We start from the raw sequence: 26705 nt of genomic DNA, 5'->3' as shown, positions 1-26705 counted from the left end.
GTCTTCTTATCTTGAGAATAAAGAGAGCGTATTTTGTACACAGATGTACGACGAAGGGGACAACGTCGTATTTATGAACATTGGCACAAATGACAATATGACGAACGAGGATGGACGTTACCTCAGTATCGAATCGTACAATGGCAGTCCGGGAATGTCTCAGTGGGGATATCGAGAACCGGAAGGAAACGAGACATACCCAGAGTAAGAATATACGCGTTAACGTAATTGGAAGCTATGTGAAAGTGAAGAATCGTGTTTTTAACAGACGTTCACGCCGGCGTGTACCACCGGTGGCTCACACTAATATTTTTGTTAAAAAAAAAACCTAAAAATTTTGTTGCTCGGTGTATTTGAATAATCAGAATGACAAGAAACACCACTCTCCGACGCAACAATATACAGGGTGTCCCAAAAGTCGGGGAGGAGCCGGAAATGGGGGGTAGCTGAGACGATTCTGAACAACAATTTCCTTTGCGAAAATGTCGGATGGGGCTTCGTTAAGGAGATATTAAGCGAAAACCCCGACCAATCAGAGCGCGCGTAGACCGTTGGAGCGGCCGCGGTAGCGAAGGCTACGCGCTAGGCAGCCGCGCCCAATGTCCTTCGATGCACGTCGAGTCACTTGTTCGCGTACAAGCGCGGCCGTCAGCGCGTAGCCTACGCTACCGCGGCCGCTCCAACGGTCTACGCGCGCTCTGATTGGTCGGGGTTTTCGCTTAATATCTCCTTAACGAAGCCCCATCCGACATTTCTGCAAAGGAAATTGTTGTTCAGAAGCGTCTCAGCTACCCCCCATTTCCGGCTCCTCCCCGACTTTTGGGACACCCTGTATACATATGTACATACACTGGAACTAAAAGTTTCTTTTTAGTGAAAGAAAATGAGGAAAATTTGTCTTGATAAAAAAGAAAATAAAAAAACCAAATCGCAGTCTTTTGGATGTATCTCATGAAATTGTTGTTCCGTTATTTACGCTGATGTAAAATAACATTACTACTATTCTAGCACTATATTTGCGAATTATCCATATATTTTTATTTACATCTGTTTACATCTGTTATTATTAACATCTGTAATTTCTAAAATGCTCACTAAATAAGATGTACGAAAGATTTTTGGAAATATCTTCATAAACACGCATTCTTTTAATAAAATGGATACCACATTTTCCGTAGAAAATTTAATTTCCTACAAAATCGTTTCTATAGTTATTACCTTAATTCTGCATATTTCGCGAGATATTTCCAAAAAAACTACGATTTCATCCAAAAATGAATTTAGATCGTTTGGTGGCACGTGTTCTTTTAATTTTATTTCTAACAGAAAAAATTCTCCTGATTTTCCTTCGCCAAAAAAAAAGAAAAGCTTTCTATGGAGCATTTACGAGAATTTAATTTTTAACAACCACCCCAATATACACGTATGCAAAACGAAATATTGGATAATGAAATACACATACTCTACACAATTCATGTTTGAATACGTTTTCCATATTATTGTACGCTACGAATGCATAAAATTCTCAGCCTAACTATAACTCCAATTATGGAGAGGTCCCATGTACCTAATAAACATTATTTCCATATTTTAGAAATACTGTTTGCAATAGCATCAAGGGCTGTACCGAGGGTGAACTGTTCCCATCGAATTTGGACAAGTACGCAACGTTCAGAATATTCAGAAAATCGTTTTGTAGAGCGATACCGATTGTTTTCAAAAAGGAAGTGTGGCTGGACGGTGTCAACGGATATTTATACACCGTGGCAGAGAATTTCCTAGACCCGCCTGACCAGAATCCGGATAACGGCTGCTTCTGTTGGAACAAGAACAAGTGCTTGAAGAAAGGACTCTCCGACATGACACCATGTTATTACAGTAAGTGTATCGTTCGTTTTAAATCAAGCGACAGTAACTGAATTGATTTCAGCGCGTAGCTCTCGTCGTGCTATTAACACTTGGGACTGGGAATCTAACAGGCTTTTTAGTTGAACTTTTCATTGGCGCACCAAAAATTATTGACTTTTTTAAATACCATTTAGTAGCTCTTGATCCATAAATCACAAAAATGGAAGTTTTAATGTTAGGAATCCAACGGTTAAAAAGTTATGGGTATATAAAATTGAGAACTTTGGCCGTATTTACAGGGTGTCCTAATAATTTGGGAGGCCCTTGAAAGCGGTAGTTCGGGAGGTGATTTGAAACAACTTGTATATCCCAATAATGAGTAACCGCGGATTCGAGGTATTTTGGTTGTTCGGTTATTCTAGGCAAGTATAGCGACTCTTACGAAAATCAGATAGCTGCAGGATCAGTATACCCTAGAAAAGAGTAACTGCTAGGAGTGTGCGGATCCCGATCGGGACGGGAATTCCTCCCGGGATCGGGATCCCGGAATCCCGAGAATTTCAGAATCCCGAATACATCCGGATTTCCCGAGAATTTCGAGATCCCGTACATTCGGATTGCTGAAATTTTCAAGAATAATAACACTTTCGGAAATCTCAGATATTGTTCTGGATCCCGTACATTTTCGAGAATCCCGGATTTTTGCGGGATCCCGTGTATTCTCGGGAATCTCGAATCAACTCGGGATCCCGCATAAACTCGAGAATCCCGAATATTCTCGGGAATCCCGGATATTTTCGAGAATCCCGGACATTTTACAGGAATCCTGAATATTTTCGGGAATCCCGCACACCCCTAGTAACTGCAGGTTAGAGTTAGAATTGTAAGATTGTTCACAAAATTAATTTCTATACTGACGCGGAAGATCCTTTTCTGTGTTATAAACTCAGATAAAGTACCTTAATATTACTTTGAATATTCAATTATCTGCTCATTGTAAGTAACATTAACTTCATGCAACGAATTGACAACGGTATTATGATTTTGATAAGGGAGAACTCACCTCGCGTTGATTTCCCTGCAGTTACCAGCTACTAACCGGCTCATCGAGTTCCTCGTGTAAATAACACATTTAGCGTCGTAGAAGGAACGGAGGAGTTGAACCGATGAAAGTCTCTCATCCTGCAACATCAAATGTCGAAGTCTGAACTTTCCAAATGTAGTTCACGGCACCATTGTACACTTGACATTCTTGTAAAGCATTTTCCTGAACTACTCTGACAATTAATCTTCCGTTTCAAAGCCATAAAATTCAATGAAATGGCTTGAATTAATTCCTCTTAAATCAATCGTCAATTAAATGGCTTTGAATTAACTCCTCTTAAATCAATCGTCGATTAAATGGCTTCGATTAATTTCTCTTAAATCAATCGTCAAGCGAAGGATTTTCGATTAATTCTGCTTAAATTGATCGTCAATTGAATGATCTTCGATTAAATTCTCTCGTATCAATCGTCAATTAAACGGTTTTCGATCAACTCTGCTTAATTCAATGTAATTTTTAATTACATTTATTTAAAATATTTATTAATTAAGATGATCTAATTAAATTTGTTTAAATTAATTATTTAATTAAAAAATTGTAATTGATTATTATTCAAACCCTGAGACCCAGTTGCATCTGATCAAGATAGTATTTTTACTAGATCAACATAGTTACTCAATACACATAAGTACAATTTACTATAATTAACAAGAAGAACAAATTTTACAAAGAAAATTACAATAATTACATATATTGCATATCGTTCCCAATTTCCTTGTACTATAAACTTTTTAGATCGGAGTAACGGTTTGCTTCACAAACCTGAATAATCATACTACTTGCATACGACACGACTTTTCTTTGCTTACAGACATCCCAGCTGCGATGTCTCTGCCGCATTTCCTCAATGCCGATCCGAGTTTATTCGACGGTGTCGAAGGCCTTAATCCGGATCCCGAGAAACACGGCACAAAGATCGTTCTCCAACCGGTACGTAGACCTATAAAAGTACTGATTAATGATACTATTCTCTTTAGATTATACGTTCCACTTCGCATCGAAATAAACGCTTTGAGCATTCTTTCCTTAGGCTTAACGCTTGTTGCTTCAATTCATTCGGAGAATCAAGGGAATTTTTGTTTGATCTGTTAGGTTTATAACTGAAGATTTATTTATTGATAAATTAAGATAAATTAAATGGTTTCGTGCACTTCGAGACTAAATCTATGTATATGAAGCAAAATTACATCTTAGGTTTAACCTACTCTTTCTTTCTTTCTTTCTTTTTTTTTTTTATTTATAGCCGCATCAACCCTTAGGTCATTAGCGACTAACACATCATTTACAAGTTAATTTCACTTATAGTATTATCCAACACCGATGCATTATATTTGCAGCGCCGAGAATTTTCTAGGTAAGTAATACTCTTTCCGTTTTTCTTCCTTGGCCCTGGATTTCAAGCAAGACCACATGGTGCTTACCGAATTTCGGTAAAAGTATTACCTACCTAACAAATTCTCGGCGCTGTAAATAGTGCATCAGTGCTGGTGAATACTTCTCCAATGTTCCTTCCTTGGGCTTGCAATCCCAAGCGAAACCCTCCGTGCCGATTTCAAGAACCGCATAGTGTTTACCGAATAATTGGGACCGCCCGAGGCCGAACCGAGTTTTTTCCTTGAAAATTAGCAAACTTTGAAGCGTTATAGCTTGAAAGCTAATAAAATTCAGGTAAATGCATTAAAGTTTAATGAATTCGCCTTGAAAAGCAGTATCGCATGATCTAAAAAAAAAAAAAAATGATATAGTTCCATTTGAAAAACGAAACTTGACCATCATATCTCGTTAAATAAGAAAGTGAACAAAATTTCCTTCTCGTCGAAACATGCACTCCATTCTACCATGCGATTTCCATATTTGCAATTTTGTATACGGCCGATAGTTTTGGAGTTATAGCTTCGTATCAGTTTGGACTGGGACACCTCGTGTAATATGCAAAATTGTATAAAATCAAATTTCTCCAAGAAAGTATAAAATAATTCCCAAAACAGTAAATTATTGTAAATATTTCATCAGATATTTCATCAATTAATGTAAAATATTTTCTAAAATAATTATATAGAATATATTATATTATTGAATTACATGTATATGTTAATATTCTACGTGACAATTATATTAATATATAATATATTGTATTATAATAGTAATACCTCATTTTGGGCAAGTGCATTCCTTATAAACTTAGCGCGCGTTTTTAATACTCGCATAAAATCGGGCAACTTACAACTCCAGTTACTTCTACTAGTTACAACTCCGTACTTCATTACAATCCGCAAGAGATTCGTAACGCGGAACTGGCCAAGCACCCGACGTTTTACTCGTCGCGTAACATCGGCTTTGTTCTTTCGTAATAATTCTGTCGTTCGCCGTTGAAATTTACTATATGTAAACGAGCGCAACACCTGAAACCCCCCATGGGTTCTTATCAAGAGAACATTCTCCGCGACAAGAAACCAGCGATACTGCCAAGTATTTCACAAGTAACGTCACGGGTAGACGAGAGGAACGCATTTGAAAGCCGACCACGGTCCGCGTCTGCGAATTACCTAATCGAATGCCGATAATATTATAACTGGGCTGCCCGTAAAACCAGAAGCGTTGATCGTTAACGATTAACGCGTTCACTGCCATGTATTCACATGGAAATGTTTACAGAACTAAAATTTTGTCTCGAGACAATTAGAAACTGTAGAATCTAACATTTGTCGTATTGCTCATTTTTGTATTCTCATAAAAATTTACGAATTCTATCCCGATCAATTTCCATCAACACTTAGCCCTTGAAATCGTTTGTTGAAGTTCCTTAGTGAAAAGCTCCGTCACCCGTACGTGGGTGACGCGGCGTTCAACGTGTTAACGGGATCGTCAGCGTTTTGGTACGTTTTCAGATATTCTCGAGTAAGACCCAGTTTCGATGCAGAAAATGACTCAGAAAAAACCATCCAATTCTGGATAGAATGATCGATTTCTTGGCCTTTCCTGAATCGATGACTCACAATCGCGTTTTGCCTTCTTTTCCGCAGGCGGTTGGCATCCCGATGCACGTTAACTCCAGAATCCAGATCAACCTGGTGATGTACCCAACGTCCTACAACTCCAAGATCTCGGCTTTCAATGGGAAAACGATACCATTATTCTGGACCGATTTGGTAAGTGTAGTTAATTTGGGACGGGGTGCTAATTATTTCCTTAATGAAATTCCAATGCATGTTGATTAAGGTGGTTCTTGAAAAGGTGACTTTCGCATATTCAATGCTTCCATGGTTTGAGATGCTTTGAAATAACTAAGAACAAATCCCTTAAATATTTCGGATCTCTATCTCGATTGAAAGAAAACTTGTTTCATTCTGATTTTTATATTTTCAGAATGAAATATCTGAGTATTATGCTCTGCATAAAAAGACTCTTGTGCAATAATTATCGCTAAGAATTTTTAATATATCTATTTCCACAAAGTGGCAAACTTCTGGAGAAAAAAAAATTGTTAATTACAAGAAATGTTTCCTCAAAAAGCAGATATCAATATTTAAGCACCTGGTCTGCTCCAGAGTCATGTAATAAATCTTCAAACACTTTCTTCTGTGACAGATTACACTCGTCTCGATATTGCTTCGCCGATAATTCAATTTTCATATGTAATATTTGCGCGATGCCTAGTAAAGATATTGGCGAATCATTAATCATGCAGGTGACGAGATAAGGCATTTACTACGATGAAGATACCACATGACTGCGCTTCCGAACGAGAGCGCTGAATTTTTCGTTATTGTTTTGTGTGAAACCGCCCGAGCAACATTCCGCTAAGAGTCTTTCTTGGCCCGTGTTTTCACACGCGAGAGAACTCGACGAATCCTCGTCGATTGGTGCATCCACAACCGACCGAGAAAGAGTCACCGCATGATTACAGTTATTAAGTGCTCTTGCTGCTTTTGCTATTGCCAATTACGCAGTGAATCTTTGCCTTTCAGACATTGATTCTTTTACCATAAAAGGAACAGCGAATAATAAACTCTTACTGCAACACAGGGGATTGACAAAACTGCAATCTTCATATTTTCGATGCAAATAGAAAATCTAAAATAAATACCACGTTAACGCGTTGCCTGCCAAACGAATATTCTTGAAAATTTCTGCTAAGTATCACGGGCTCCCCAAATAAATTACATAACTCTGTATCATGCAACTCGCCTCGTTCCGGGTTTGGAACTTCGGATAGAAAAGGCTACAAAAATTTATGGCCCAAGTCTTACTGCCGAACTCGCCGTTAGGATTACGAACCTCATACCTGCGGTTTCTACTCTTGTTTTTCACTTGGCTTAGTCAGACATTACTCTTCCATAAATGGCAAAAGAAAACAATCGGTTATGTAACTTAATTATTGTATCTTTTAATTTAAATACGTCAATAAGAAGATCGTAAAACTGAAACCTTTTGTGGCGCCAGTTTTCATCTCAGTTTTATAAAAATAGATTCGCGAACCAAGAATTCCATACGAGCCATAATTCAATTTTGATGAGTGACTTGAAGGATCTCGAGACGCGCGAGCCAAGTATGTAGCGCGAGTATGGTCAATGCGATAGAACTTGTATTTTCTAGCTGTAACAATTCTAAAATCGTGTCGGATAATCAATAAAGTCGCACGCATAATTTCAGGCAAGCCTAGTTTATACTTTCTCTAACATAATTATGAACGATGACCGACTTTATGAGACATTTTAACGCGAAGAAGACCCCTCGAAGCGATATCCTCCTTGGGTGCACGTACAAGCTGCTAAATGGGTTTTCCCCAACAGGTTAGCGAACCGGTGGCAACAGCCTGGAAGTCCCAGGCTGGGGCCTCTTCGAGGCCCGATGAATTAAATAATTCTATTTATATCCTCCTAAGGAGTAGGAAATATTTTACAGTACAACATACTTTACAATCCCTCCTTCCCTTTCCTATTATTTTTTTAAAATAATATCCAAATGCTTCTAGCCATCCCAATTCATTTTTTATTTTCCTCTTGTATCTTACATTCTTTTGAAGAATGTTCAATTCCATCATCTCTTTATATTTCACTACAAATTACAAATGCATGGATCGTTAGACCTAGACTGAACCCAAGCTCATTAACTTCTCTACTATAAATAAGTCCAGGATTCTCATCACTCTTAACTACACACTTTTCTCGATACCTACTTTCTCCCTTATAATTGTCACTCGACGGATTCAACCCTTCAACACGTTCACTGTCAGACTAATACTCTTAAAATATTCTACTGTGATTAAACTCTGTTTACAGACTATTAGAAACTGCGTAATGAAACACTTATTGTGGTATTTAGTTGTGTAACTTCATCAAAGTTCAAGTATTTCATTTAAATTCACTTAACTGCGACACTTAACTTTCAGAATGAATTCTCGTAGTTTTTCAGTGAAAAGCACTGTCACCCATATATGGCTGACGTGACGATGAACGTGTTGAAGAATGAAAATTCCAGTGAATCCAAAAAATTCCCTCAGACTGGCATTCCCCCATTCTTGATACCCTATATTTCCTTCATCGACTATACACGGTACGCTTTCAAGGTAATTCCTGCTATACATTTCTGATTGTCGACGACCTTGTACAGCGAGTCATTGAACTTGTTTCACAAATGACACAACCTTCCTTTTAAAGAGATGAAGTTGACCATGAGATCTCCTTTACGCCTCCATCTGAAAATCAAACGCTTCGACAGTTAACGACCGTCCTTCTCCGCATCAAATGGTTTTCAGGTCGTCAATTTATCACTCTCAACTATATATCATCATCCGAGACATACTAAGATTTTATGGGTTCTTCGGCTGCAAATGTCGTTACAGGCGCAATATGCAATATTTTACAAAAAGAAAGAGGGCTTATTCGCGTTCAAAGGGTGGATACACCACACTCTTTGGAACCTAATGTCCTCTTTTGGAAGACTTAATATACATGGTGTCGCAGCCTGAGTGATACAGCGCTCTAACTCCAAAACTATCGTCCGAATGCAACAAATATGGAAATTGCATGGTCAAATGAGGCTCATGATTTTTTGTTAACTTTGTTATTTAACGAGATATGATGGTCAAATTTTGTTTTTCGAATGGAACTATGTATTTTTATTTAGACCATGCGATAGTACTTTTCAAGACGAATTCATTAAGCTTTGATGTATTTACCCGATTTTTATTAGTGTGCTAATTTTCAAGGAAAAAACTCGGTTCAGCCCCGTGCGGTCCCATTGATACAGTAAGCACCATGCGGTTCTTGAAATCGATACGGACGGTCTCGTTTAGGATTCTAGGCCCAGAATATTGGGATTCTTCCCATTTTCCTTTGTATCGATTTCAAGAACCGCATGGTGTGCTTACCGCATCAATGGGACCGCTCGGAGCCTGACCGAGTTTTTTTCCTTGAAAATTAGCAAACTTTGCAGCGTTATAACTTGAAAACTAATAAAAATCGGGTCGGCTTGAAAAGTACTATCGCTTGGTATCAGAAAGAATATACAGTTCCATTTGAAAAACGAAACTTGACTATCTCGTTAAATAAGAAAGTTAACAAAAATTTCTTCTCCCTGAAACATGAGCCCCATTTTATCTTGCAATATCCATATTTGCAATTTTGCATACGGCCGATAGTTTTGGAGTTATAGCTTTATAACAGTTGATCTTAGACACCCTGTATGTAGGTATACATAAGCAAAATCGATAGTCATCGTCATCTGAAGTAATGTATCAATTACTGATTTTAGAAAAAACTGCTTCATATGACACAACAATCTTTTTTTTTTTATTATTATTATTAACGTTGCATAAATGCATAATTAACCTAGTTAAAATTCACTTATATTATTATATTACCAATCTTAATTTCTTTGATGAATTCAAGCAGGCCATGAATCTTATCCTTTGTAACGTTATCGTTTATTCAATGAAGAATTTTAACAAAACTTCGCTTGATTGTTATTCGATTAAATTTGAATGAATACGAGCCTATTACGATTTAAATTGACCACCAGTTCATTTTATGAAAAACGATATAAAAAATTTGTAATTTTAACGCAGTTTCTTATGGAACATACAGATTTTCACCGCGAATTTTTTCAATTTAAATCAAAGTGCAATATATGAAGTTGCCGATAGTTCGATATGTTTTAAAGACCGAAATTATAAACTAATTATAAAAAAAAAAAAAAAAAAAATGGTACTATTACCCATAGAAAAAGATGATTGCTACCACGTTACGTGCCCCGCGAAATCAAACAACTCTTGTTTGACACTATTCTTCTATTGCTAAAAGTAAGCGAATTATTCAGACGACCTGTTTCAAACGCCTCGCACTGTATAACGATGAGAGCATTAAATGTTATTTTAATAATAGTTAACAAAGTTTTGGTTGTCCTAGCGAGAAGCCTATTAATTAAAAGGCTACCAGTCGGTAAAGTATTAATAATCCACCCAATTGCTATATTTTCAATTACTTTTGTTTACTTTTCCTTATTACTTATTTGTAAACAAAGGCACCATCTATCCGCTTAAACCGACGCTTTATAGATCGATAAATATACGAAATGTTGACTATCGATGATTGATGGAACCCTGACGTGTCAAGTTCTCCGTTGAATCATTTACTTGGACAAATAAATAAATCGTTGTAAATTTGTTCACAGTCCATACCTTCGTTGCCGAACAATATGCTGGTCGGAATGAAATTGATTCTTCACGTGGCGCCTTTAGTGCAGACAGTGATGATCTGGTTGCTGGTGATCGCAGGGGTAACGATGACTGGATTATCGATACCAGCGTTGGTGTGGGCCATCAATCAGCAACAGAAATCGCTTCAAACCGAGAGAAGGGACAGCACCGATTTAAGGATACCGTTGAACTACGGACAGTACACGACGATGCGTATTTTGCCAGCCATCAAGAAGATCACATCCAGAACGGATCTTTTTCCATAGTTATCGACTGTCTAGCAAGTATATACGAGGCTCAAAGTTAAACGTATTGCGACGTTAAAAATAACGAAAACTGTCTACGTATTCATAAAAAAAATGAACCACGCACACGCGTACGCAGGAAAACGAGGATAACGATAAGGAGTATAATGGGAGCACACGAGTACGTTAGTTCCCGCGAGAAGAACAGATGACTATGCTCTCTCGTCTACTTTTAACAGGCTCTGAATACGGAGGTACAAGGTATTCTGCGTTACGGTACACATTCAGGGTTTCGTGCTAAAAATATTCTCTTTATGGATCAATATTATTCTCCCAGGACGTTATTACGGTGTGTTTCGACCCAGACCGCACGGTGGGCCAGCTGACACGTTTAGCGTGTGCTTCGCGCCTATACAGGGGCCTTAAAGCGCAAAACCAAAATCGAGTTGAGAAATTAATATAGCCTTGTGATCAGTTTCTGACTCAATAATGGGTAATTTTGGTAGAGCAATATTACCGCGTTTCATCCTGGACCTCCTAGTTGAACTCAATATTTCAATGCAATGCAATTCCGCGCAAAGTACGAAAATCTAATCAAGCTAGTAACTTATCCAAGGTAACACGTCGACTGCCACGCCAGTCAAGTACGGATAGCCAGTGTTTTCCACTGAGAACTTAAAAGAATTAATTCGAGTGTTACTAAATGAATTAAGGGGGCATCCGGAATTAGGAGGTCTAAAAAAAAGCGGTTTTTCGTGAATTTTTTTAGGATGGAAAAAAATAATTAATTCTATCGAACTTTTTATCCTATTTTCATACATATTCGAGTAGTCTATACTAATTTTTCCAACAAGAAATATCCAAAGTGAGCCGACACCTCACAATTAAAACCTTCTATCGGCGGGAAAGATGCAGGTCGTAATTTTGGTTTGACACAAAAAAAAAAAACCAAAAGAAATGTTCATTTTCATACATTTTTTATCTATGTGAACCTTAGGAAACTCCGCAAGAATGGTGAAATGTGAAATTACTGCAAGTTTGAACAAAAGAACGAGTTCTTTGGGTGCAAAAAAATCGCTTTAACTTTTAACAAATGTTGTTTAAAATTTTTTTTGTATGAATTTTCTTGGTTTACATAGATGAAAAATGTATGAAAATGAACATTTCTTTTGGTTTTTTTGTGTCAAATCAAAATTACGACCTGCATCTTTCCCGCCGATATCGATAGGAGGTTTGAATTGCGAGGTTCTCTACAAATGTGCGTCGCAGTCGATTCAATTTGAATATTTCTTGTTGAAAAAATTTGTACAGACTACTCAAATATGTATGAAAATAAGATAAAAAGTTTGATAGAATTAATTATTTTTTTTTCGTCATAAAAAAATTCACGAAAAACCGGTTTTTTTAAAACCTCCTAATTCAGGATACAATGTGAATTTGAATTTGAATTTGAATTTTCGCTTATGCGCATTAAAAAGTACGTCAGTGCAGTGCTTTGATTAACAATAAGTCAACAATTTTAGAAATTATAAAAAATAAATTTTGTGCCTCGTATTGTTGTAACTGTTGTTAGCTAATATTCGAATATGACAACAGACGAATATTGTTGTTTGTTGAAAAGAAAAGACTACCAAAGAGTATAGGATAGAGGAAAAGTAGCAGTATGAATGTAAGTGACCATTGGAGTTTCAGGCTCTGAACTATTGAGTTTGTTGGAGACTTAGGGCTTGCGTCTATTTGAAACGTGCGTTATATCCAAAGGGTTTGATTATATCTATTAGCCAATAAATTATTGTAAGTAATAAAAGAAATTACAAACAAAAAATGGTTCGTTGTCGCGTAAAAGGTCGCCTTAGAACTCGAAACAAAAATAAAAACCATTCGTTCTTCACTGAACCAACAAATTTACTGATGTAAGTACATTAAAATTAAATTAATTATATTATGTGTAACAAAATTTATAATTTAATATTAATAAAGTGATTACATATTATTATAAAAAAAGTATTTTATTGTAATGTAATGAATTACAGACGAAAGCAGTGGAGAGAATTTGTAAAAGTTCAAGAAATCTTCAGTGTTTCTTGAATTTTGCCGCCGATTTAGGATCGGTTCATAGGCCTGATTCACCACAGGCGGTGAAACTTATATTATATTTTAACATTGACTCTTATGGGCTACTTCTCCTCTATCCTATACTCTTTGAACTTACAATATGTATTACTACTATTTGTACGACCATGAAAACTAAAAATCTAAAAGTAATGATTATCGATATGGTCAAAGTTGGTTTTCGGATTTTTATAGTACTACAGCTTAGAAATTTTAATAGAAATCGATTTTTAATATTACAGAATTTTAAATTACTATCATGTTTTTAGATTTTATGATTTTTTCGAGAGAAGACACAATATGTTTTATAATAATATTATGATCAATATCTTAAGTTTCTTAAGCAGATAATGTTTTTTGTTAGAAAATAATAAAAGGTTGCATAATATTTAAGCCATTTTATAAGGGATCTGTATTTCATGATTCTAAAAAACATTGTATCTATTCTCATTTGTCATCCTAAATATAGAAGGAAAAATTGTAATACCATCATTTCATTTCTGTATTATTTTTTTCATTATCACAATATCATTCAAATCATATGTCAGTTATCACACAATAGTGATATAAATGTAGCATTACACTATAATTGTACAAATTTCAGAAAATATTTGATAAGCAATTGCAATTTAATAATAAAAATTTAAAATCTAATTTGTTACATATGTCCTCCAAATGTCCATACAGTAATATGTTAATATTTAATTAATAAAAACTACTACACCATCATATTTACACTCTTTTTATCATAGGTATTTTGTACATTTATTTCAAAATATTTTTATTATTTACAAAATACATGTTAAAATGTATACATTTTTTGTAAATTCATGTGCAGATCAAATGTAAATACTACAAAATGAAATATCAGCTTATACAAAGCGCAACTTAAACTTTATCCTACCAAAAAGATATTTACAAACTCTATAGCTATAACAAAACTAGTGCAAGCCATACTATTTAACAAGAGAAAGATTCCATAGGAATCATTAATAGTTTGTTGCATAAGAAAAATATGTACCGATATAATAAGATATACATTACAATTTCAAACATAATATCAAAATTATAAGTCATTCAATTTCTTGAACACATAATCCATTTCAGGTCTATTTTGTGCCATATGATTAGTACACCATTTTCCCAAAAACATTAAATTATTATAAACCTGTTTGTCTTTCTCACCTGCTTTGTTATCTATTAATAAAGGAAGATATCTGTCTTCCCAGCTGTCAATGAAGTCTTTCAGAAATTTATTTTCCAACCTAGAATCGTCATAAGCCGGCAAACCAGTAGCCAATTCAAACAAAACAATACCATAACTATAAGTGTCTACCTTTGTTGATAATTTTCGGCCATGTAAAAATTCTTCTGGAAGATACGGTCTAGTACCATGAATTTTACTTACCTAATAAAACACATTATAAATAAATAATAAAGCTTATTCCTCTAATTTACAACATGTTTATTAAATAAAATACTTACTTTCATGGAATCTCTCTCGGGACCCTCTCTTGCTAAGCCAAAGTCACCGATTCTAGGTTCAAAATTTTTGTCGAGTAAAATATTAGCACTTTTTATGTCACCGTGTATCAAAGGTTTCCCTCCAATTGTATGCAAATATTGTAGACCACGTGCAGTTCCTTTAGCAATTTCATGACGCTGTATCCAAGTTAATGGTTGGCTCTTTTGTTTCACTAATAATCTATCCTCTAAAGATCCATTTTTCATAAGTTGATACACAAGACAAGGTGCTCTGCCATCTAAACTGTATGCATACAATGGTAAAATATTTTCATGTGGACAAGAATTCAAAATCTTTATTTCTCTAAGCGATTGCTGAAGTTGGAGTATATAACTTTCATCTGAATCGGGTCCTCTTTTCTCTATCTTTTTAATAGCTACATCTGTATTTTTCCAAGTCCCTATGCAATAGTAACATTAATATAGTTCATACATAATAAACTTAATAATTAATAAATTGATAGTCCTATTTTTTCCAATTACCTTTATACACAGTTCCGAAACCACCTTTCCCTAATATATTGTATTTATTCCATTCATTTGTAGCTACGGATAATTCATTATAAGTAGCATGTGGTAGAGTTGCTTCTGTACGTGGAATTGTTACATCATTATTCTTTTTATCACTTGGAACATTTTGTATAGAATGTGGTAAAGGATATGCTCCTGCCTGAGAAGCAACAAGTAAGTTATTCGAATTGCTTGGAGTAATTCCAATTTGCATAGCTTGCATTGGTTGGTTTAATATTTTATGAGATTCCTCTTTAGAATTCGGTTTGATAACAATTTTTGGTACGTTTGGTTCTGGTGGTATAACTTGATTGAAATTTTGCGTGCCTATCTTTAAATCTTTAGTGTTCTTATTGAGTCGTTTTCCAAGTACTTTCTGAAGGTTACCCTCTCCATTATACAGTAATTTATGAAATTTAGCTTCAACAAATGGTTTTAATGGTACCATCGCTTGATAATGCTGCATTCTGGATAACAAAACAAACAATTCCAATATTGTATGATTATAATGGCCCCACATTGTTAATAATTCATCTGTTGGATTTTTTTCCCTCCGCAAACATTGTATCGTCAACATATCATATTCCATCCATATTCCTGTAAACAATTGTCACCTTACTCAGTTTATCAAGTAAAAAGTACATCTCGTTGTTTATGAATAATTTACCAGCAAGCTCTTCCCATTTATCATTTTGGTTAAGTATGTTGCAAAGTTCCTTTCGCTCGAAAACTGGCAATTGATAAATATATTTGATTTTATCTGTACAACTTGATAAAGACATATTGTACAACTGATTTCTCTTCATAAATTGTAATTATAATTGTTTTAAGGAAAATTATTATGCATGATTCGTACTACACGCAACGTAAATATTATCATTGACACAAAGTAGATAACTATAAGGTGCGTTCCGTTTCATGCATTGCATTGAGTGCATGGAGCGCATTCAGACGCATTCAGTAGCATTCAGTGCGCTGCAATCAGAACTGATACGTATACCAGTATACTATGGCCACCAAAATACTGTTCGGTTTGGCAACATTGCACATACCAGTGCTGTATCTTCCGATAAACGGACCTTTTGCTTGTAATCGAGTACATGTACCTTTAATAATAAGTAAAACGTATTAACGTGCTATAAATTATTTAAAGATGTGATCGAATAAAATAGTAACGAGAAGAAATATAAATCATTGCAGATGTGACTGAAAAATAATAAAATTATATCTTGTTAGCAAATTTGAATAAGCAATGTGTATTGAAAAAATTTGTGAAAATTATTAGTTTTAACTTAATTTTACTAAGACTTTAAGTAGGGCTCTATATATTTCCGAAATACCAATGTATTAATAAAGAATATTCCATAAAATAGAGGTCTCTAATTTTTATGCATTCTTGAAACTTTTCTTTTGAAGGTATGAATTAAATCATATGGTGACAGTTGACAGCACCGAACACTGGTTGATAATATCAATTGATCTCAATTGCTGAGTGGGTGTTTTTTTCTTTTACTAAGTTTGATAAAAAATACTGTACACATGTAAACGTAATTAAGTAGGAAAGTAATAGTTTGTTATATCTAATCAAACTAAGTGGTATGGTATGTATTGGAACTATTTAAAAAAATTGACGTTTACTCTAAGAGTCGTTTTAAGGTTAACAAATATAAACAAGTATCCAAGTTATTCGTACTTTCTCCACATTGGAAACATATTGTTGCACGACCAGTACTATTTTTTACTAAATTCATTAAGTGTGTAATAGAGTATGCTAAACAGCTTTAAATATAGCTGCATAAAATTTTATATATTAGGACATATCAGATGGGATGGATAAATCATGGGATCATCCATGGACAACCGAGGAAATGAGAAAGAAAAGAAGAGAATGGAGTTTGGCAGCCGATGCAGGACTTCTTAAACACCTTCAGCAGTTTTCTGAGGTATAATTTAAATATGTGACACATATAATAAGTCCTCGAATTACACAGTCTTGAGTTACATGGATTCCTATAACTATGATTGTACTTTCCATTATTCCCTATTCTTTATGTAATAAATAAACTTTCCTTAAATTTTCTTTATCATGAAGCAGTACGTCTGGACATTGTACATCTGAAATTGGTGATTAATCATGAAAAAAATTGTGAACCATATCGAGTTAGATATTTTTTTGAACATATTTTCTTTACTTATAGTACCATATTCTGCTCAATCTTTGACTAATCTTTTTCTTTTTGGAGCATATTTGGACTTACTGTATCTTTCAACCAGTATAATGAATGCACAAATAGAAAATTAATTCTTCTATTTACTTTGATAGAATGTAGTATCAAGAGCGAATAAAACTGAGGAAGCATTAGATGCATTCACAAGTCAGTTAAATGAGGCAGCAATACTTATAGATAATGTTACCAATACATCCTTAGCTTTGGCTAATACCCAATTTATTGAGAGCCGTGTGCAAGAAGATGATATAGAGATTGAGAAAAAGGTGGAAACTTCAGTGCAGGTAATTAAAGGTTACAAAATAAAAGGTATTTTAAACTTTTGGAGTAGTATTCTGTGAAATTTGTCTACAGTCTAAGGATGAAGACTTAGCAACAGCAGATTTAATAGCCAGTGTGAGTGAGAGTATAAAACAAGGCCTAAGCATAATGGATGAGAAGTATAAAAAGATGGAATTTGTTGATAGCGATAGTGAAGGAGAAGATGACGATAAAGTAGTATTAAGGTAAATAAATTTACTGAAACAATTTTGTTGTAAATGTAATTTTGTTAAATGTTGTATAATTAAATTTTAGTGTTGTACTGGGGCCAAATAATCCATACCAAAATCGGCCTTTACCTTATGTTATTGGCTCTGAGAAGTGGAATAATTCAAATAAGATTGGTTTAGAAAGTAGTAGTAGTAGTGAATCAGAACAAGTGGACGAAGAAGAATCAGAAAGCGATGATGATAGAGCTGTATTTAGAGAGTATAATATTGATACTGCTCCAAAAACAAATATTGCTGGATTGTCACCCTCTTTGGTTGGGTCAGATTATAGTAAAAGAAGTGATATAACATATATGGATAATGAAAAATTAGATGTAATTAGTCAAAATAATGTACATTCCGGTTCTGAATCAATTACTCCTAATGATAATGGATCAAAGGTTTGTATATTTGTTTATATATTTTTCTTTTAAAATTTGTTGTCTCTGGTCAATTTTAATAGAAGTAGAACGAATAATAGTAGAGTTGCTGTGAATTTTGTTAAACACTTAGTTACTCGTTTCTTTTTTTAATGTTTTTACTACTGACATTCGATGAGGGTTTTATATATGAATAAAATATTAGCGTGTTTTCAATGTAACTGTATAATATATTTTTTGTTTCTTTCTGAGAGTTTACCTCCACCCATTTGTTCGCGGATCGTGATTTGAAAAATACGGTCGATTTAATTGTTTAGGTACCATTAGCAAACAATTCGGCACCGAATTTTGCAGAAGAATTAGCGAAGCGATTAGGTACAGTTCGTCAAGCTCAAAAACCAACCATTGTAGATGAAAGAAGTGAAGCGTCGATAAATCGATTCAAAGGTATTTGGTTAAAGCTAATAATTTGTGTCGCTCGTCCGTACTTAGCTAGCATCGTATATTTTAGATGATTTATTAACGCCAGAAGTTGATGAGAATATCGTAAACGATAAACCGAGAAGTATAAATAGTGGAAATACATTTTTGAATGACAAACCATCCGAAAATTTGTGGAAAGAAAAACCTATTGAACCATATAAAAATAACATCATACCTGCTAGTATTGATGTACCACCTCCGATTAGTACAGTTTGTAAGTTTCATTTTAAATTCTTTACAATATGTTTAACTAGATTCTAAAAAAAAAAGTCATTAACGATAATTTATATTTTCAGCCGTAAATCCGAAATCTGAGATCGACGATTTATTTGCCGATGCCGATTCCGAAGATTCCGATAATATTTTCTCGTCAAAAAATACAGTGAAAACTATTACGAAAAATAAACATACAAATAGCAACAATCACTCAGAGATAACAGAAAGTGCGCAAAAGAAATATTTGAGTACTGTAACACCAGCGGTTACTAGTCAGAGGGTCACAAGTACACCAGAAACTAACATAAATAATAATAATTTGTTTAGCGACGACGAAGATGACGGCGATCTTTTCGGCCCGTCTAAAAATCAACCACCAAATAAGATAGTAAGATTTAAATTTAATATCTACGCTTCGTAAAGCTAATTTTGTCAAATATTTAAGGATTTCCATGAAATGAATAACCTTTAAACATTTTAGAAACCTGCAGGAGTATCAATACTTGGAAATATTTTATCGTCAAGTATTGAGAGTAAATTAGCGAACAAAATATCGCGCATTCAATCATCCGAATCTTCTGGCAGTGATATACCAGGGAATTTCGACGACAGTCAGGTGTCCGTGGATGACAATTTACGAAATACTATTTCGAACAATAATAATATTAACAATCAAAGTTCCATCATGGCAAGGAATAACGCGGGCAATTTAACCGCTCACATCGAAAGTAGTACGAGCAGCGGGATATCGATCCGTCCATCGAGTATTAATAACACTGGAGGTTCGAGCTCAGAGTAAGTATTATTGTTATTACCATTTTTAAAGTTTTTAACAATATTTTTCAATTATTAACATATTTTTAATCATATAAACGGCATCGCTTACATATAAATCGAACAAATCGAATATTCAGTTTTATGTTTACGAAGTATCAATAAAAATCAACGTCGTATTTATTTTTCGCGCATACAAGAACGGGTACGCGTGCCAAATACTTAAAGTGTCATTGAATTGATGATCCAAACATTAGTCATCCTCCATTGCGTTGTAGTGATTGTGTGGAGTTGAGGCTCAAGCTTCAAGGCGAGCGCCTTCAGTTTAAGTGTATCTCATCTCGTGTCTGTACCTCACACGCGTACGTTTTATCATCGTTTATTTTTTTGTTCGCATTTATATTACTTATACAATATCAAGTGAGTGTGACACAGCCGTGGTTCATAGTTCAGGTTTATTTAACTTTGTATTGTTTTATCTAAAATGTCATCATTAGGCCAAGTACTCTTCCCCCTCCTCCCTCATATTACTCGTCGTTTACATCCAAGTTTAATCCGCACAAATTGGTCCCTCGCAACATTCCGGGTAAGGTTTGCTTAAATCCGTTTTACGGTATCCAATTTGCGATCCTTCTGCGCATTGGTATGCTGGGCAACTAAAAAGTTCAATTATTTTTTTTATGATTATTAGTTAACGTAGCGTTCAATACTGAACTGTTGGCATTACTCGATTAATACTTATCAGTATTAAACATTGAAATGTCTGATAAGTAATTGGATGAATATCTATAAGTGATCGATCGTGCGCGACGAAATTTATTTTTTCGCGGAGACGGGACGCGATGTATTCGAAACTTAACGCAGAGTGTTCACTCGGCGTTTAACGAGTAAACGTTATTTTAAAATGTTCGAATCGTATGATTTACCCGAGTGCGGATATGGATCCGTCTGCGTTGCACGTAATCTGAAGGCAATTTATGTAATGTGTCCCCACACTGAGATCCTTGCCTTGATAACCTTTGCAATCCCCTGTACATACAAAATTACATATACAGGGTATTTATTCATTTTTATCTATTTAATGTTTTCGTTACATTTACTGAAGTAAAGAGACCTACAAAAGTAGAGATTTTACAAATGGAATGTAACAGATTCGCTATCACTATTTAGTCGGAAGATCGTTCTTTACAGGCCGCGTTATAGTCGAAATAATTTTTGTAAAACACATGAAATGTTTGATAAAATTTAATAAAGTTTATTAATAGTAATACAGTATATTAAATAGATCAATTGAATACGTCGAATATTTTCTATTTAAAATAGAAAACAAAAAAAATGCGCGGTAGCGAACGTGTACTATACATTTCTAAATACTCTATGTTTTCTTTTTTTTTTTAACTATTTATCGTTATTGTGGATAACTCGAACGGAAAGAAACGTACCTTGCACTTCAAGTAACAAGCACATTGTAATACAAAATGTAAACAAGGCGATGTTCTTCATGTTGATACGTTAACTCGTACGTCTCGATCTCCTTAACTTTCCAAAGCTACTGCTTCATCGTTCTTATTCATGTTTCCCTTTTATACCTAAGTTCCCCTGTATCTTCCATAACGCTTGCGTAGTCGCTTGCATTTCCATACGTGCCCAACTGTTACTCAGAATTTTAGAAGTATTACGGGTGTGTTTACACAATTACAGTCTCGAAGGATAATTTAATTCATTCATTAGCTAACCGTTTTTCTCCAATGCTTCAACCTGTTTCTGTTTAATTTATATTCAAAATTTACAATTCAACGCAATCATGCATGCCTCACCAATTCCAGGTAGAAAACTAAAATTGTTTAACCAGAAACATTTAATGAAGCATTCGACGAAGCTTCTATATGAAATTATGCATAATTTCAACGATGTAGTTGTTGCTTGGTAACTCGTAGTACACGCGGAAAGAGGATGATAGCGAATAAGAAAGTAACTCGAAAACATGTAATAACGGTTTTTCGTACGAGGCTTTCAATATTACTAACACAAATCTTTCTTTTATTTTCAAAAACTTGGGTTTCAGTTTAGAGAAAAACTTTCTGTATGTTTTATATAGGGCTCCATGAGATCTACAACGAAAAAATAAGAACTTCCATTGTTAGTTTTTGAGATAATCGACTGTAAATGTAAATACATAAGGTGGAAATGCAAACACCTTAAAGACTTATTAAAACCATAACATCGTGTATTAATATCAGTCATATTCCTGAGTACTTGCCGTTTTAACGAAACGCTAATCAAATGCTATTATTTACTGTATAACAAGTATCAAGTGGACATTAAAAAAACAGTTGTGCCTTGATAATCAATGTATTATCAGACAGAAATATTTGAATTGAACCTTATTCAGTTTTCTTTCAGTTGTAAACCACTTTAAGAGATGCTCGTACAAAAAAAATCGCACGAAAAATAAATCGACCGGAATTAAAGTTTGTTTCTTTTTTGTTATACATTGTCGTGTCGTCCGGTACAAGACAGAAATTTGATAAATAATAAAATCTGAATCCGAAATTCCAAATAGTGATGTTCAATCGACGTTTCTCTGTCTGAATGTTCGTATTTCTTTCCAGTGTCGATTTCCAGCCTCTGATGACGTCGTCTCGCTTAAAATCCGAGGAGATCTATCGCGAGAGAGTAGTCAGCGACAGCCTTTTCACAGCGCGTACCCGCAATCCCGTAAACGCGACGATTTCAAATTCGACCAACAGTCAGCCGCAAGAGGAACCGATCGAGAACACCTCGTCCATACGACAAGACGATGTATTCGAGAACGAGGATCTGTTCGGTCCACCGCCTTTGCCGAAAGCGAACTCGAAACCAGTGAAAACGAAGGTGCAGTCGTTGTTCGACGACTCCGATTCCGGGGACGAGCTCTTCTCCACGACCAGTTCCGGCTCCAGATCGCAGAAGAGCACCGATTTCTTGACGACCGTCTCTCAGCATCCGGATAAATCGAAATTCGCCCAGCAAAGAGGCCTCTTCGACGAGAACATCGACATATTCGGCAGCAAAGACTCGCCGGATGTCGATATCTTCGGTATAGCGTCGAAATCAGCGAAGCAAACGAATAGTTATCCTGGTCGGAAGTTTCCAGACAGCTCGGAGGACGGTCTTTTTTCGAGCAACGTTCAACACGCGATACCTAATAATAATAACGTAGAGAAACAACAGAGCGTCGCGCCGAAGAAGATTAGCCTGTTTGACGACGGCGAGGATATCGACGACGGTGATCTGTTCTCCGTGAAGCCGCTTAGGAACGAGACTAAAGTCAATGTGTTCAGCAACGACGATAAGACTGACTTGTTCTCGGTCAAGAACGTGACTGATGAGAAACAACCGAGCGTTAAAATATGCGTAGACGCTATCGCATCGAGGATAGGTGATGTCGATGAAGATATGTCTGCTCGGCGAACGGAAAGAAAAGGTAGCGATATTCTATCGGGTAATGGATTGTTCTCTACCACCACCGGTTCGCATGGATTGGTATTCGAAGACGACGATTACGATGACCTGTTCAGCAGTAAGAGCGCGAGAGGAAGCAAACAGGATGAGAAATCAGCATCAGATGTTAAAGATGACGGGATGTTTGGCGAGGCATCTGCAGAAGATACCGAGACGTCGATCGATTCTAAAATCTTTATGGACAATCCAGAAACAAGCGACGTTCCCGTTGCCACGTCGAGTAAAACGGAACAGGAAAGCGAACAGGATGTAGGTCAAGTTATTTCGAAGGAAGTTAACCCTTCGGAGAACGTTGAATCGAAAAAGAGCCCTCCGAAGTCGTTGAATATTCAGAGAACTACGTCGTCGCCGCCGTCCGAGGAAAGTAAAAAGGTTAAAGTCACTGTTAAATGTTCCGGTAAAATAAAGAATCTGGTGGGTAAAATGGGCGATTTGAAAATACTTTCTCCTATGGATACACCACCGTTGTGGAGGAAAAGCGAGGAGAAAACAGACGAAGAAGATAGCGCGGCGGATAGAGATAGTGACGATGGCGGATGTATGAGTACGCAAGGTCATAGTTCGCCTCCAAGTATATCTGGTAGCGTATACTATTTGCATCGAATGATGCTTTATATTTACATTTTCTTTTATACAGGGTGTTTATAGATAAGTGTCACTACGTTGTAGGAGATAGAGGAAACGTAAAATGTCTATGCTTTGTGATTGTTTATATAGAATCCGAAAAGATTTTTTTTGTTATAATTTATTATTTTTTACTAGTAATATTGTAACGGAACATGTAATCTTTCTAAAAACTTAGGGGACAATTTGGCAGAAAATTTGTAACACTTAACGCAAGCTGCGATACCTATCTAGAAATACTCTGCATAGTACCAATAATAATCAATTATTGTTGTATTTAAATAAAACAAACACATTTCCTCCGTAGAAGACAGTACTGCTCAAAAGCACTCGCTCCAGTCAACAATTTCGGGTGAAAGTAATGTAGAAAGTGCTATTAGCTTCGATGAGCCTGCTCAAGTGGAAACATTGTCTATTGCAGCTTCAAAGGTAATCGTCGCAATCGATAAATTTAGATATATAACGTTGGGCTTTTATTTTTAATTTTTGTTTTCCAGACACGTGTTAGAATACAAGCAAAACGTCGACCACAGAGTAGGCATGCACGAAAAACTGCCCTCAGACATAGTGGAATCGATTTTGATACCGTGGATGGCTCGGGAAATAACTCACAAAACGAAAATTATGATAATCGATCATCGACTGGTCATAATAAAGAGTCATCCAGTTCTACAAATGTTAACATACCGCACACCACAGTTACGAGTTCTGATCGTTTAGCTCCATCAGCTACCGATAACGTTCATCGATTAGCGGATCCTAATATGTCTTTGATAGCGGACGATAAATCTGAACTCGGTAGCATAAGTAAAGAAAGCTCTATGAGCGCTAACAAGAACACTTTGCTGTCTCCATCTACCGATGAAGAAGATTTATTCGACGTGCCGCCTGATCTACCGGAGGATCCGCAAAAGGAAGATACTCTGTTTGGTAGAGCTCCTATTCTTTCGCCAGTGGATAGAGTTTTTCTTGAAAAGGCTCCCACTAATTTTAAGCCATTAAAGGATACTCATATTAAAAAAATAGACAATACGGATACAGCTTCAGAAAAAGGTACCTCATCGGATAAAGATAGCAAGCTTAGCACGTCGACTGAATCCAACACTGATTCTAATATAAATATTACGGATTCATGTAAAAAAGAATATAAGCTCGACAACGATAAGTCCAAAGATGAACCGACAGAAATGACAGATCCGCTGCGAGACAGCAGCCACGATCCTTTGAAAGATCCGAGTCAACTGTTCGCCTTCGTAACGAAAACGCCATCCCCGGAGAAGGGTAAAAGTTTGCTATTCTCCGAGGATGATAGTCTTTTTTCTAGCGGTGTTAAAAGACCACCCGAAGAACAAACTGCGAAGAAAAAAATGTTGGACTTATTTGCCGACGATACGGAAGGTGATTTGTTCTCAGCATCTTTGTCCAAACCTGTAAAGAAACCTTTGAAGGATACAAAAATCAGCTTGTTCGATGACGACGGCCAAGACGATGAAGATGACAATTTATTTGGCTCCATCGTAAAGAAATCTTCGGTGAAATCTGACACTGAAAATAAGCACTCTGTACAGCAACCCAGGAAGAAAATAAGTTTATTCGATGACAGTGACGATGCTAATTTGTTTTTTGATCAATCTGAGGTAACGCAAAAGTCGGATTCTGGAAGTGTTCAAGAGAAATCGAATAAAAACGAATTTCCCAGTAGTACCCAACCTGTAAAGACTTCGCACATAACGGACATTTTCGCTGATCAATCTAGCGGAGAAGACGATATCTTTGCTACAAAATCTATCCCGAAGAAAGCTGGCACGCCGAAATCATTGTTTCTTTCTGATGATGATGACGACGACGGTAATATTTTTGGAAAAAAATCGTCTACGAGCGAACCAAGAGTGAAGCAAACGGAGATACGCTCGACTATAAAAAAGTCTGTCACGAGGGATCTAAAGAAAACGGCTGAAAATATTAGCGAGGATCCTTTAAGTATTTTACAAGATGATTAAGTGTATTACTTTCTATCGCGTGTTAAAGGAATCATATATTTTATTTATACTAGCCCTTTAATATTTACATGTTTCAAATTGATTTTAAATGTTAATGTATTAAATTGTATACTTGCTGAAGAAATGATTGAAAGGCTGGTATAAGATATTAATTGTGTATAAATAATAAAAGAAAAAACGCTGTGCGTTAAAAATATGGGCACTGTCAAAGATAACGGATAGAAACTTAATTATAGATAATGTGCGTTTGTTTTTCTTTATTTTGTACACGAAAAAGAAAATTGCGTAACACTTTATGATTTGTAAAATATACGAACAAGAATATTTTATAATATTTTTTCACGTTTAATCATCCAAATAGAAATCCTAAGAATATCAAATCATGTTAGAACAATTTTTATTAAATATCGACAACAACGAACAATAGAATGTTACACAGATAAGATAGGAATAAATGCTGCTTGATTTATTGCCATCAACTTGGTCCAACTGTTTGGAGTAATTAATCTGCAGGCAGTGCTTTAAAAATATGGTAGATGTTATATATTTTCTGTATTTATATGTAGTTCATTCTATAGGTATATTTCCCTTGTTTATAATATATGCCATTCCATGATGTACTGCATTGTATATACTATATCTCTTTATGAAGCATGTATCAGTACAAATAAATTCGTAGAATAAACACGATCTATCTTAGTGCTGTAATATTAATTCGATTATATAAATTGCTAATCAAATTTTATTTAATTTGAAATAATTCATCATACGTTTAAATCTCGCTCGTACGCGTTGAAGGAGCGTATGTATTCGCCTAAGATATACTGTAATTAAACTACTGCTACTTAATCTAAAAGGGTAAGTACTATCGATCTTAAAATACATCAGTTAAGTAGAAGTAGTTGAAATTGCGTCAATCATTT

The 26705-nt window shown here is 35.5% G+C and overlaps 4 protein-coding genes across 6 annotated transcripts in view; 2 read left to right on the top strand and 2 right to left on the bottom strand.

The window, feature by feature from the left end:
• LOC128889067 (scavenger receptor class B member 1) overlaps positions 1-13740 on the top strand; it is a 33642-nt gene extending 19902 nt beyond the window's left edge. The window contains exons 7-11 of the mRNA XM_054146386.1: positions 44-204; positions 1595-1878; positions 3765-3883; positions 5977-6102; positions 10628-13740. Of these exons, the coding sequence (XP_054002361.1) occupies positions 44-204; positions 1595-1878; positions 3765-3883; positions 5977-6102; positions 10628-10918 (981 nt within the window). The 3' untranslated portion in view covers positions 10919-13740. The remainder of the gene's footprint in view (positions 1-43; positions 205-1594; positions 1879-3764; positions 3884-5976; positions 6103-10627) is intronic.
• Positions 13741-13880: 140 nt separating this feature from the next.
• Positions 13881-16213, bottom strand: LOC128889069 (serine/threonine-protein kinase pelle). 3 transcript variants are annotated; one of them, XM_054146388.1, is made up of 5 exons: positions 16096-16213; positions 15711-16018; positions 15017-15640; positions 14495-14934; positions 13881-14417 (listed from the first exon to the last, which is right to left on the bottom strand). In XM_054146388.1, exons 2-5 carry the CDS (start codon positions 15847-15849, stop codon positions 14076-14078), a joined length of 1545 nt encoding a protein of 514 aa, XP_054002363.1. In that variant the 5' UTR covers positions 15850-16018; positions 16096-16213; the 3' UTR covers positions 13881-14075. The 3 variants fall into 3 exon arrangements, with proteins under 3 accessions (XP_054002363.1, XP_054002366.1, XP_054002364.1); XM_054146391.1 differs by lacking the exon at positions 16096-16213 and having other exon boundaries at positions 15017-15203; positions 15489-15640; positions 15711-16006; XM_054146389.1 differs by lacking the exon at positions 16096-16213 and having other exon boundaries at positions 14117-14274; positions 14346-14417; positions 15711-16006.
• Positions 16214-16493: 280 nt separating this feature from the next.
• LOC128889060 (WASH complex subunit 2) lies at positions 16494-26472 on the top strand. The gene is made up of 12 exons (XM_054146374.1): positions 16494-16644; positions 16858-16986; positions 17367-17555; positions 17626-17777; positions 17848-18202; positions 18499-18628; positions 18693-18878; positions 18961-19268; positions 19362-19675; positions 22267-23738; positions 24090-24211; positions 24280-26472. Exons 1-12 carry the CDS (start codon positions 16642-16644, stop codon positions 25780-25782), a joined length of 4863 nt encoding a protein of 1620 aa, XP_054002349.1. The 5' UTR covers positions 16494-16641; the 3' UTR covers positions 25783-26472.
• Positions 20092-21219, bottom strand: LOC128889071 (uncharacterized). Its single transcript, XM_054146394.1, has 3 exons — positions 21097-21219; positions 20581-20683; positions 20092-20310 (listed from the first exon to the last, which is right to left on the bottom strand). Exons 1-3 carry the CDS (start codon positions 21155-21157, stop codon positions 20205-20207), a joined length of 270 nt encoding a protein of 89 aa, XP_054002369.1. The 5' UTR covers positions 21158-21219; the 3' UTR covers positions 20092-20204.
• Positions 26473-26705: the final 233 nt, after the last annotated feature.

This window comes from Hylaeus anthracinus, unplaced genomic scaffold (assembly GCF_026225885.1).
Source record: "Hylaeus anthracinus isolate JK02 unplaced genomic scaffold, UHH_iyHylAnth1.0_haploid 11994, whole genome shotgun sequence".
In the NCBI taxonomy this organism is placed as follows: domain Eukaryota; kingdom Metazoa; phylum Arthropoda; class Insecta; order Hymenoptera; family Colletidae; genus Hylaeus; species Hylaeus anthracinus.
The sequence above is the reverse complement of the archived record's forward strand: the minus strand, read 5'-3'. Positions and strand labels throughout refer to the sequence as shown.

Bases quoted from the DNA above. Each gene is read 5' to 3' on its own strand.
- LOC128889069 (XM_054146388.1), bottom strand. From the start codon at position 15,849: ATGAAGAGAAATCAGTTGTACAATATGTCTTTATCAAGTTGTACAGAT. The intron at 15,641-15,710 runs GTAAATTATTCA...AATTGTTTACAG, and splicing joins TAAATGGGAAGAGCTTGCTG to GAATATGGATGGAATATGAT. The intron at 14,935-15,016 runs GTAATTGGAAAA...ACTATTGCATAG, and splicing joins TTTCGGAACTGTGTATAAAG to GGACTTGGAAAAATACAGAT.
- LOC128889060 (XM_054146374.1), top strand. The intron at 16,987-17,366 runs GTATAATTTAAA...TTACTTTGATAG, and splicing joins ACCTTCAGCAGTTTTCTGAG to AATGTAGTATCAAGAGCGAA. The intron at 17,778-17,847 runs GTAAATAAATTT...ATTAAATTTTAG, and splicing joins GACGATAAAGTAGTATTAAG to TGTTGTACTGGGGCCAAATA.
- LOC128889071 (XM_054146394.1), bottom strand. From the start codon at position 21,157: ATGAAGAACATCGCCTTGTTTACATTTTGTATTACAATGTGCTTGTTA. The intron at 20,684-21,096 runs GTACGTTTCTTT...TTGTATGTACAG, and splicing joins CTTGTTACTTGAAGTGCAAG to GGGATTGCAAAGGTTATCAA. The intron at 20,311-20,580 runs GTAAATCATACG...TGAACTTTTTAG, and splicing joins GGATCCATATCCGCACTCGG to TTGCCCAGCATACCAATGCG.